A 12589-nucleotide genomic window follows, 5' to 3' on the forward strand; every position below is an offset into this window, starting at 1 on the left:
TTTATTGCATACAGCTCTCAATGGAATAGAATTATTAGAATAGAATTATTAGAATTACAGAACAGAATAGAAACAGAATAGAAACAGAATGGAAACAGAATGGAAACAGAACAGAAACAGGGACAGAACAGAATAGAATAATAATTTGATTGTCACTTTCAATGTACACTAATCGACATACATTAAAATGAAATTTTGTTGCATACAGCTCTCAATGGACTAGGATAGGATAGGATAGGATAGGATAGGATAGGAACAGGAACAGAATGGACTAGAATGAAGTGGAATAGAAACAGAACAGGAACAGAACAGGGACAGGAATAAAGCAGAATAAAATAACAATTTTATTGTCACATTGAATGTACACTAATTGGCATGAATTAAAATGAAATTTCATTGCATACAGCTCTCAATGAGATAGAATAGAACAGAAACAGGAACAGGACAAAACAGAATAGAAACAGGACAGAAACAGGATGAGGGAAAAGAACAGGAACAGAATAGAATAATCACTTTATTGTCACTTTCAATGTTCACTCATCGGCATACATTAAAATGAAATTCCGTTGCTTGCCTGCAGCTCTCAAAGGGTCACGGCCTCCAATATGCACTATACAACCACAACAAAAAGAAATAAATACAAAATTATGCATTTACCCACATACGTTATATGACACAGAGGAACAACACAATTGTCTTCAATTCAGTTCAGTTTCTTCTCTGGCTGTTCTCTCCCCCCCCGCCCCCTCCCAGCGTTCCCTGTCATGTTGTTGGCCGGGGGGGGGGGGGGAATCTCATTTCCAATATACAATTTCTAAGCAGATTTCTTCTGCAAACACGCAGAGTGCTTAAACGGATTTGGTGCGCAGCCAGAGGACGCTTCGGAAAGGGGGCGGCGAGAAACACACACATCCCTGGGCGTCTTGCCCCAGGAGATGCCAAATCGGGCTTGTTCGGGTCAGATCTTGGAAGCATAAAATATTCCCGCATCCCCAAGAGTCTCCCATCATCCCCAACCCCATTGTCCTCTGTTGTGATTCACCGCGCAGTTCATTTCCATCCCGTTAAGCCCGTGGGTGCTGAGACGGGGAGAAGGAAAATACGAACGGACAGGAGGGGTATAATCTGTGTTTGAGAAGGTCACAACTGCCCCCCCCTCCGTTGTCACACTGCCCCCCCTCCCTTTCCCTTCACGGGGATCTGCCAGTGCTTTAATCACACCGTGGCCGTGTCAGGCACAACCTTTTGTTCTCTTTTCTGCTCCATCGGAGCCATGAAATTACAACCAGTTGGTTTTTTCTTTTTATCCTTCCTGCAAATGGAGCGTCTTCCTTTAGAGAACGGATTAATGTCTACAATTTCTCCTTTTTAAAAAAAAAAAATGAAAAAGAACAGTCTACGGGTCCGTATGGAGATCAGCCACCTTTACACATGGTTGAAAAGAGACAATAAAGAAGAAGGAAAGAGGGGAAAAAAAGCCCGAACGGATTCTCTCCAACCGGATAAGCAGGGATTGACACCAGACAAACAATCAAGCAAGCAGAAAACAATACCCTTATCTAGGAGGAGGAGAAAACCACACTTGCAGCCCTGCTGGCAGGGCAAGCTACTGTATGTAGATAGGGAACAAACCCCCCACACTCACTAACACTGATGATGTTACTTAGTTTGGTTAATGAAACGTCTCCAAGCAAACAATTAAGCTCAGAAAGCATCAAGGACTCCTCTGTGTCCAGTTTTGGGACAAGGACAGAGATGGGTTGCTGCCAGTTCATCCCAGATTGGATGAACCGGCAGTAGCAGTAGTAGAGGGCTCCGCCCACTCACCCACCCGGACTCTTCTACGCATGCACGGAAGCTTCTGCACATACGCAAAAGTGTTGCACAAACGAGCACGCCAGTGGTGGGTTACTAACTGGTTTACTACCAGTTCACTCGTGCTCATGTATGCGTTCATGTGTGCCCACGATGCTTCTGCACATATTCAGGAGCGCCCAGGTGGGTGGGCGGAGCCTCCCACCACCACCACTACTGGTTCAGCCGAACTGGGAGCAACCTACCTCTGGAGGAACCAGTGCAGGGCTGGGTTCCTGCCAGTTCTAACCTCTTCTATAGAAGAGGTTCCACAAATCTACCGTGCTGTTTAGAACCGGTTCCAGCTCCCTGCCCCTGGCCCGCCCGCACATCATCAAGATGAAGAGCGAGAGGAGGAATTCTGGGAGTTGAAGTCCACCAGTCTTAAAGCTGTCAAGTTTGAACACCCCTGGGGTTTTTTTCTAAAGGGTTAGGGGTGCGAGGATCTTGTAAATTGACAGCTTTGCGTGCTTCAAATGCCAGAGTTTCTGAATCAACATTTTGGTTGCTAAGCAACAGCGTTGTTAAGTGAGTTTCACCACATTTTACAAGTTGGTCACGCCCACCCAGTCACATGGCTGGCAGGCCACTCGCACCCGGTCACATGACCGGCAAACCACTCCCACAAAGCAGGCCACACCTACAGAAGAGGTTCTAAACAATTTTGAAACCCACCACTGAACCAGTGGTAAGAAAATTGGCAACCCACCACTGAACAAGGAGGCTGTGCGGTGGTAGGGAAAGAATTTCCTTCTGCTAGGTTATTTTCGGGAAGAACCCCTTTAAGGATGGAGATAAAGTCAGAGTGGCTGGATAACACCATACTAGAAAAAAAGATGTGGAGGCTCTAGAACGAGAGCAGAGAAGAGCAACTAGGATGATGAGGGGACTGGAGGCTAAGACATACGATGAAGATACTAGTCCTCATGGTTTTGATCGAAGCACGGGTGGAAAGAATATGCCATGCTGAGGCAGGGCTGGCCGAAACTTTTCCCAGGGTTTCAAGCAAGGCTGGAAAATGGGAACACAAAACAGTTATTTCACTAAATAATTTGTCTTTCTGGCCCTTCCCAGACCAGTTTGGTTCTTACCTGGATTATTGGATAGCCATTTGTCTGAAGTGCTGTAGGGTTTCCTGCCTAAGAAGTGGGTTGGACTAGAAGACCTCCAAGGTCCCTTGCAACTCTGTTATTCTAGTCTATTTCGGACTACTGGATGAGGTTGAAGAGCAGAAACCCGCAAGACTTTTAAAATTCCACGCTTGCATTTAGAAATGTAGTGTCTCAAGGAATTCCCTTGGAGTTCAAGACCCCAAGATAGGGATCTTGGAGGCTTAGGGGGCAACCATTTAAATAGGAGCCAGCCGTGTGCAGCGGCAGCCAAAAAAGCCAACACAGTTCTAGGCTGCATCAACAGAGGGAGAGAATCAAGATCACGTGAAGGGTTAATACCACTTTATAAGGCCTTGGTAAGGCCACACTTGGAATACGGCATTCAGTTTTGGTCACGACGATGTAGAAAAGATGTGGAGACTCTAGAAAGAGTGCAGAGAAGAGCAACAAAGATGATGAGGGGACTGGAAGCTAAAACATACGATAAATGGTTGCAGGAACTGGGCATGGCTAGCCTAGTGAAGAGAAGGACCAGGGGAGACACGATAGCAGTCTTCCAATATCTGAGGGGCTGCCACAGAGAGGAGGGGGTCAAGCTATTTTCCAAGGCACCTGAAGGCCAGACAAGGAATAATGGATGAAAACTGATCAAGGAGAGATTCAACCTAGAAATAAGGAGAACTTTTCTGACAGTGAGAACAATCAACCCATGGAACAGCTTTGTGGGAGCTTCATCACTGGAAGCCTTCAAGAAGACACTGGACTGCCATCTGTCAGAAATGGTGTAGGGTCTCCTGCTTGGGCAGGGGGTTAGACTAGATGACCTAAAAGGTCCCATCCAATTCAATACAATACAATGCAATAGCAGAGTTGGAAGGGACCTTGGAGGTCTTCTAGTCCAACCCCCTGCCTAGGCAGGAAACCCTATACCATTTCAGACAAATGGCTATCCAACATCTTCTTAAAGACTTCCAGTGTTGGGGCATTCACAACTTCTGGAGGCAACTTCTGTTCCACTGATTAATTGTTCTAACTATCAGGAAATTTCTCCTCAGTTCTAAGTTGCTTCTCTCCTTGATTAGTTTCCACCCATTGCTTCTTGTTCTGCCCTCAGGTGCCTTGGAGAATAGCTTGACTCCCTCTTCTTTGTGGCAGCCCCTGAGATATTGGAAGACTTCTATCATGTCTCCCCTAGTCCTTCTTTCTCTTAAACTAGACATACCCAGTTCCTGCAACCGTTCTTCATATGTTTTAGCCTCCAGTCCCCTAATCCTCTTTGTTGCTCTTCTTCGCACTCTTTCTAGAGTCTCCACATCTTTTCTACATCGTGGTGACCAAAACTGGATGCCATATTCCAAGTGTGGCCTTACCAAGGCCTTATAAAGTGGTATTAACCCTTCACGTGATCTTGATTCTATCCCTCTGTTGATGCAGCCTAGAACTGTGTTTCTTCTCTCCTTGTTTAGTTTCTCTTCATTGCTTCTTCTCCTGCCCTCAGGTGCAACCCCTGAGAATTGGAAGACTGCTATCATGTCTCCCCTGGTCCTTCTTTTCATTAAAAATTAGACCTACCCAGTTCCTGCAACCGTTCTTCATATGTTTTAACCTCCAGCCCCCTAATCCTCTTTGTTGCTCTTCTCTGCACTCTTTCTAGAGTCTCCACATCTTTTCTACATCGTGGCGACCAAAACTGAATGCTGTATTCCAAGTGTGGCCTTGCCAAGGCCTTATAAAGTAGCATTAACCCTTCATGTGATCTTGATTCTCTCCCTCTGTTGATGCAGCCTAGAATTGTGTTGACTTTTTTGGCAGCTGCTGCACACGGCTGGCTCATATTGTTATTCTGTTCTTAGTAAACAAGGCCAGAAGAAGATTTTGATACAAGGCCAATGTGTTTTTGAGTTTTCAGATCTAGGGAATGTATATTCCTGTTGGTCTTGTCTGTGGATATCATCTTGATTTTGGGCATTGGCTGGCTAGGAGGATTCTGGGAGTTGAAGTCCTTCCATCTTAAGATGGCTGAGATGGAGAAACCATGATCTAAGTCTTTTTGAGATCCCTGAATAAAAGCCTCAACAAGTTATCTCCACCTTTCTGGCTTCACACACTTGCTCACCACTTACACAGCCCGATTCCCAATGCGTCACGGATTGGGGGTTGGGGAACCTTGGGTGATCTAGTCTCTGTTGCCCCGAGCCTGAAGTTCAGAGAGATGGATGGCCTTCAAAATGTGACTTCTAGTTCCGACTTTCCAACTTTTCTTTTGTTTAAAACAGGCATCTGTGCAAACTTGGCAACTTTTAAAACTTGTGGACTTCGACTCCTATGGAGAATGGAGAATTCTGGATGGTGAATTCCACAAATTTGAAAGTTGCCAGGTTTGGAGACTTCCATGGTCTAAAATAATGCCACACTGACCTATTAAGGCATTCCCTTCTTTTTCCTTCCTTCTTTCTCTTCTTTTTCCTTCCCTCTTCATTCATCTTTCTCCTTCCTTCCTTCTTTTCTTCCTTCCCTTCTTTTTCCTTCCTTCCCTTCTTTTTCCTTCCCTTTTCATTCTCTTTTTTCCTTCCTTCCTTCCTTCCTTCCCTCTTCATTCTTTCTTCTTCCTTCCCCTCTTACCTTCTTTTTCTTGGTCTTTCCTCTTTCCCTTTCTCCTTTCCTGTCCCTTCTTGGATGCTCAAATGCAAAAGGGAAAACATTTCTCCTTTTCTTTTGCTTTGCTTTTAGTTTTGCTAGCTCTCTCTCTCCCAGAAAAAATGGGGACTAGGGAGGCGGGGAGCACCCACACACCCGGGCCCTGTTTTTTGGTCATAATGGCCTCCTGCAGCCTTCTGCAAGTCCAGTCTATGGGCCAGTCCTTTGCTCTTTCCAGAGAGGTCTCGTGGGCCAGATCTAAGCACCCCGGGGACAGGATCTGGCCCACGGTCTTTGAGTTTGACACCTCTATATTAAGGTTTTGCGTGTCTCGACCCAAAAACCGAGATTTTTCTGCGTCTCAATTTTCTACCTTGCCCCCCAAAAAACTGCTTTCCAAATTCATGCTCCCCAAGATCTGACTAGTCAACCAGAAATAATGTTTCTGTTACAACAGCAGCTGCTGCTTCAGGCACAGGTCCCAGTTGAAAAAAGGGGGGAAAAACAGGAGAAACACAGCTGGTCCCCATCTGGGAGGCACCTCATAAATGCACATCAAAAAAGATGTTTTAGCATGCAAATCGTTCCATTTGGAGAGCAACCTGGAGGCATTTGTCTGGAACGGTCTAGGGTTTCCTGCCTAGGCAGGGGGTTGGACTAGAAGACCTCCAAGGTCCCTTCCAACTCTGCTATTGTATTGTATTGGTGTTATACTGGAAGCCCCTCCCCTTTGGGACACAGGTGGCTCCTTGACTTATAACCACCTTCTTTAGTGACCGTTTGAAGTTACAACACTGGAAAAAGTGGCTCGTGTGCGTTTTTCACACTTACGCCCTTTGACACATCCCAACGGTCACGTGATCAAAATTCAGCCGCTTAGTGACCGGTTCATATTTATGACAGTTGCAGCGTCCTGGAGTGGGTGACATGATCCCCTTTTGCGACCTTCTGACAAGCCGAGTCAACGCGGAAGTTAGATTGTCAATGGTCCGGCAAAAGAAAATTGCCGGGACATGTTTATTACCAAGAGTAAAGCTTTACTGACAGATCCATGCAGGCGCAGAAGAAGCAAAGGCAGCTCTGAGGTTTTGGCGCGCGAAATCTACCATCTTAAGAACTTTAAGGTCGACTGGTTTGCAAAATAATAGCAATAGCATTTAGACTTAGGGCGTATACCGGTTCACAGTGCTTTACAGCCCCCCTCCCCTCCGTCTAAGTGGTTTACAGAGTCTGCCTGTTGCCCCCAACAGTCTGAGTCCTCATTTTACCCACCTCAGAAGGATGGAAGGCTGAGTCGACCCTGAGCCCATCAGGATGTAACTCCTGGCAGTGGGAATGCAGAGTTAGGAGAAATATGGCGTTCTAACCACTGTGGAGAGAGAGGGATTATAGATAGGAGAGAGAGAGAGATGATAGATAGATAGATAGATAGATAGATAGATAGATAGATAGATAGATAGATAGATAGATAGATAGATAGATAGATAGACAGACAGACAGATAGGCAGGCAGGCAGACAGACAGACAGACAGACAGACAGATTATAGATAGATGATAGATCGGATGGATGGATGGATGGATGGATGGATGGATGGATGGATAGATAGATAGATAGATAGATAGATAGATAGATAGATAGATAGATAGATAGGGTAGATTAGATAGGTAGGTCGGTAGGTAGATGATAGATTAGATAGATAGAGTTAGAGTTAGGAGAAATACTGCATTCTAACCACTGTGGAGAGAGAGGGATTATAGATAGGAGAGAGAGAGAGATGATAGATAGATAGATAGATAGATAGATAGATAGATAGATAGATAGATAGATAGATAGATAGATAGATAGACACACACACAGACAGACAGACAGACAGATTATAGATAGATGATAGATCGGATGGATGGATGGATGGATGGATGGATAGATAGATAGATAGATAGATAGATAGATAGATAGGGTAGATTAGGTAGGTCGGTAGGTAGATGATAGATTAGATAGATAGAGTTAGAGTTAGGAGAAATACTGCATTCTAACCACTGTGGAGAGAGAGGGATTATAGATAGGAGAGAGAGAGAGAGATGATAGATAGACAGACAGACAGACAGACAGACAGACAGACAGACAGATTATAGATAGATGATAGATCGGATGGATGGATGGATGGATGGATGGATGGATAGATAGATAGATAGATAGATAGATAGATAGATAGATAGATAGATAGATAGATAGATAGGGTAGGTTAGATAGGTAGGTAGGTCGGTAGGTAGATGATAGATTAGATAGATAGAGTTAGAGTTAGGAGAAATACTGCATTTTAACCACTGTGGAGAGGGAGGGAGGGAGGGAAATAGAGGGGGAGAGAGAGGTATTATAGATAGAAGAGAGAGAGAGGGATGATAGATAGATAGATAGATAGATGGATGGATGGATGGATGGATGGATGGATGGATGGATGGATAGATAGATAGATAGATAGATAGATAGATAGATAGATAGATAGATAGATAGATAGATAGATAGATAGATAGATAGATAGAGTGAGTAGATTAGATAGGTAGGTCGGTAGGTAGATGATAGATTAGATAGATAGAGTTAGAGTTAGGAGAAATACTGCATTCTAACCACTGTGGAGAGGGAGGGAGGGAGGGAGGGGGGGAGAGAGAGAAGTATTAATTATAGATAGAAGAGGGAGAGAGATGATAGATTGATAGATAGATAGATGATATCAGATAGATGGATGGATAGATAAATAGATGGATAGATGGATAGGTAGATAGATAGATAGGTAGATAGATATGGTAGATTAGATAGGTAGGTAGATCGGTAGGTAGGTAGATGATAGATTAGATAGAGTTAGAGTTAGGAGAAATTCTGCATTCTGACCACTGTGGAGAGGGAGGGAGGAAGAGAGGGGGAGGGAGGGATTATAGATAGAAGAGAGAGAGATGATAGAGATAGATAGATAGATAGATAGATAGATAGATAGATAGATAGATAGATAGATAGATAGATAGATAGATAGATAATATAGACAGACAGCTATAGATAGATATTTTAGATAGGCAGAAGATAGATATATATAGAGAGATGATAATTATAGGTAGCAATAGCAGATTTAGATACCGCTTCACGGTGCCTCCCGGCCCTCTCTAAGCAGTTTACAGAATCAGCCTCTTACCCCCCCCCCCCCCAACAATCTGGGTCCTCATTTTACCGACCTCAGAAGGACAGAGGGCTGAGTCAACCTTGAGCTGGTCAGGATCGAAACTGCTTGAAGTGGGCAGAGTCCGCCTGCAATCCTGCATTCTGGCCACTCTCTTAAGCATCTCATCCAATCTAATTTATCTCCTCTTTCCTTGCCCAGGAGCAGCCAAAGTTTTATGCACATGAAGTTCACCCGGACGAAGGAGAACAGGTACATCTTGGGCCAAAACAGCGCCCCCTTTGAGAGCATCCCAGAGATCATCCATCACTACACCACTCAAGAACTGCCCGTCAAAGGGGCAGAGCACCTTTCCTTGCTGTATCCTGTGACAGTTCAGACTGCGTAATATAGACAGGGTGCAGCCCACGGATTCGCTCCGGATTCAGACAATCGGTGCCAATCATCGTCCGGATTGGAAAAGGGGGTCTCGCCAGTGACTTTCAGACAATCTCTCCATTTTGACGGGGGTCTTCTCACCCCTGCAGAGAGGGACCCCCTCCTCTTCCTCTCCTGTTTTCAAGCAATAACTGTGCCTCTTTGCTTCTCAACGACAAGTAGTTCTCGACTTACAACAGTTCATTTAAGGACCGTTCAAAGTTATGTCGTCAGTGAAAAAAACGAGGTTGTAAATCAAGGACTACGTATGCATCATTCTAAGCCTGGTGGGGCATTGTTCACACTTATGACTGTTGCAGCAGCCCCTTGTTCAGGAGATTCAAAATTCAGGCGGTTGGCAATGGACTCATATTTACGACGGTCGTAGTTTCCTGGGGTCGCTGATCCCCTTTTTGGCCAGTAAGTTGGATTCGCTTCGCAACTGTGTGACTCACTTAACAGTGGCAGGGATTCACTTAACAGCGGTGGCAAGGAAGGTCGTAAAATGGTGCATTTAACAAATGTCTCACTTAGCGACCACTATCTTGGACTCGATTGTAGTCGTACGTCGAGGACTTCCTTTATCACAGTGCGGTGACTGCAGTAGTCCTCGTCTTTATAACCATTCATTTAGTGACCCTTTAAAGTTACGGCGCCGGAAAAAGCAACGTACTGCTTTCCTCGCCCTTACGACAGTCTCAGCTTCACCAAGGTGATCAAAATTTGATTGTATTTACGACGGTCGTAGTGTTCCTGGGATCACATGACCGCCCTTTGCAAACTTCCTAGCCAGATTCTGACCAGCAAAGTCAATGGGAGAAGATGGAATCACTTACCGACCGCAGGATTCACTTAACAAATGCCCTGATTCGCTTAACAACCAGGCCCAAAAAGGTCATAAAATCGTACGTGGCTCGCTTAACAACCGCCTTACTTAGCAGTGGAAATTTTGGGCCTAATTGTGTTCGAAAGTCGAGCCTTTCCTATAATTTCCTGCGCTTGGTGTAGCTTTTAAGAAACCTGGGAAAGATGGCTCGGGTAGTTTCTCAATTCTGGTCGCTTTAAGGCAGGCGGACTTCAACCCCAGAATTCTGGGAGTTGAAGTCCACACATCTAGTTGGAACCATAGAGCAAAGAAAACAGAGTGTTTGTGAGACGCTCTGGAACAGTTTGGCGTAGGCTTTCCTGCCTAAGCAGGGGGTTGGACTAGAGGACCTCCAAGGTCCCTTCCAACTCTGTTATATCTCAACAATTCTAAATCAAATCTTGTGTGTTGTTATGAATTCCCCCTCCTCAAGAGACCTTCTACTCTTACTCTTCATTGTAAAGGGCCAAGATGGACTCCGGTGGGGGAGGGGGGGTGTTTAGGCCGGAGCCATCATCATAGTGTGATGAGATTTCCGTTGTATTTCTGAATCCCCCTTTTGCAGCCCACCAATTCTCTGTTTGAGTTTTATTTCGGAGAAAGAAAAGCATAGGTCTCTGGCTGTACGGGTAGTCCTCGACTTACAACAGTTCATTTAGCGACCGAAGTTGCAATGGCATTAGAAAAAGTGACTTATGACCATTTTTCGCAGTTATGACAGCATCCCATTGTCACGTAATCAACATTCAACATGCAAAGTTCACTTAACAACCAGACTACTAATTCAGACACTTGGCCATTGACTCATATTTATGACGGTTGCAGTGTAAAATTCAGACCAGTGGTGGAATTCAAATTTTTTTTATTACCGGTTATGTGGGCGTGGCTTGGTAGGCGTGGGAGGGCAAGGATATTGTAAAATCTGCATTCCAACCCCACTCCAGGGGAAGGATACTGCAAAATCTCCATTTCCATCCCACTCCAGGGAAAGGATTCTGTAAAATCTCCATTTCCATCCCATTCCAGGAGAAGGTTACTCCTTCCACACTCCAAGGGAAGGATACTGCAAAATCTCCATTTCCATCCCACTCCAGGGGAAGGATACTGCAAAATCCCCATTCCCTCCCCACTCCAGGAGAAGGATACTGCAAAATCTCCATTTCCATCCCACTCCGGGGAAAGGATTCTGTAAAATCTCCATTTCCATCCCATTCCAGGAGAAGGTTACTCCTTCCACACTCCAGGGGAAGGATACTGCAAAATCTCCATTCCCTCCCCACTCCAGGGGAAGGATACTGCAAAATCCCCATTCCCTCCCCACTCCAGGGAAAGGATTCTGTAAAATCTCCATTCCCTCCCAAATCCAGGGAAAGGATTCTGTAAAATCTCCATTCCCTCCCAACTCCCCCAACCTGCTTTCCAGCTCCGTTCTCCTGTGCAGGGCAACAAAAGAAGATCCAGCTGATCAGCTGGGACTCTGGAGGCAGCAAATAGATGGGGCGGGGCCAGCCAGAGGTGGTATTTGCTGGCTCTTCCAACTACTTAAAGTTTCTGCTACCGGTTCGCCAAAACCGGTCAGAACCTGCTGAATACCACCTCTGATTCAGACAATTGACTTGTATTTATAACGGTTGCAGTGTCCTAGGGTCACATGACCCCTTTTTGTGGCCTTCTGACAAGGAAAGCCAATGGGAAAAAAACAGATTCACTTTGCAGCTGTATTACTAACTTAACAGCTGCAGTGATTCACTTAACAAGAAAGATCGTAAAACGGAGCAAAACTCATTTAACAATTGTTTCACGGAACGACAGAAAATTTTGGGCTCAACCGAGGTTGTAAATCAAGGACTATGTATGCATCATTCTAAGCCTGGTGGGCATTCAAAATCCCCCTTCCCCTCAAATTGCCTCTTTGACTTCTCCAACAAGCTAGTCCTTAACTTACAACCTTTCATTTAGCGACCGTTTAAAGTTACAACAGCACTTTAAAAAAATGACATGACCATTTTTTTGCAATTACGACTTTTGCAAGCATCCCCATGATCATGTGATCAAAATTCAGACACTTGGCAATTGGTTTATATTTATGACCGTTGCTGGATCCTAAGGTCATGTGATCCCCTTTTGCGACCTGTCAATGGGGAAGCTGGATTCACTTAACAACCGTGTTATCCACTGAACAACCGCAGTGATTCCCTTAACAACTGTGGCAAGAAACGTCATAAAATGTGGCTAGTCTCACTGAACAACTGTCTCCCTTAGCAATAGACGTTTATGGCTCAATTGTGGTCATAAGTCGAGGACTACCTGTACTGTCTTTTCCCATTTGAACTTGGCCTCATGCTAAGCAATTCTGAGGATGGGTTGGCTATGCAAGGAAGTGTGAAAAGAGTCTTTCTCTTCCTCACCGGCAACGTAATTCTGAGGACCCGTAGCACTGAGAAAATAGGACAACATTTTTATCTACTGTATATTCGCAATGTCTACACTGTGGCTGAAATCAGTTGGAGTGGTCCATTTACTTGTTTCCTTCATCT

The 12589-nt window shown here is 44.8% G+C and overlaps 1 protein-coding gene across 1 annotated transcript in view; it reads left to right on the forward strand.

Moving 5' to 3' along the window:
• The window catches only part of SHD (Src homology 2 domain containing transforming protein D), a 42351-nt gene extending 32182 nt beyond the window's left edge, over positions 1–10169 (forward strand). The window contains exon 7 of the mRNA XM_087704182.1: positions 8972–10169. Within this exon, the coding sequence (XP_087560308.1) occupies positions 8972–9158 (187 nt within the window). The 3' untranslated portion in view covers positions 9159–10169. The remainder of the gene's footprint in view (positions 1–8971) is intronic.
• The last annotated feature ends 2420 nt before the right edge of the window (positions 10170–12589 follow it).

The sequence above is a fragment of the Thamnophis sirtalis genome, unplaced genomic scaffold, assembly GCF_051295495.1.
Source record: "Thamnophis sirtalis isolate CommonGarterSnake01/CBP01778 unplaced genomic scaffold, rThaSir2_p1.2 scaffold_1, whole genome shotgun sequence".
Taxonomy (NCBI): domain Eukaryota; kingdom Metazoa; phylum Chordata; class Lepidosauria; order Squamata; family Natricidae; genus Thamnophis; species Thamnophis sirtalis.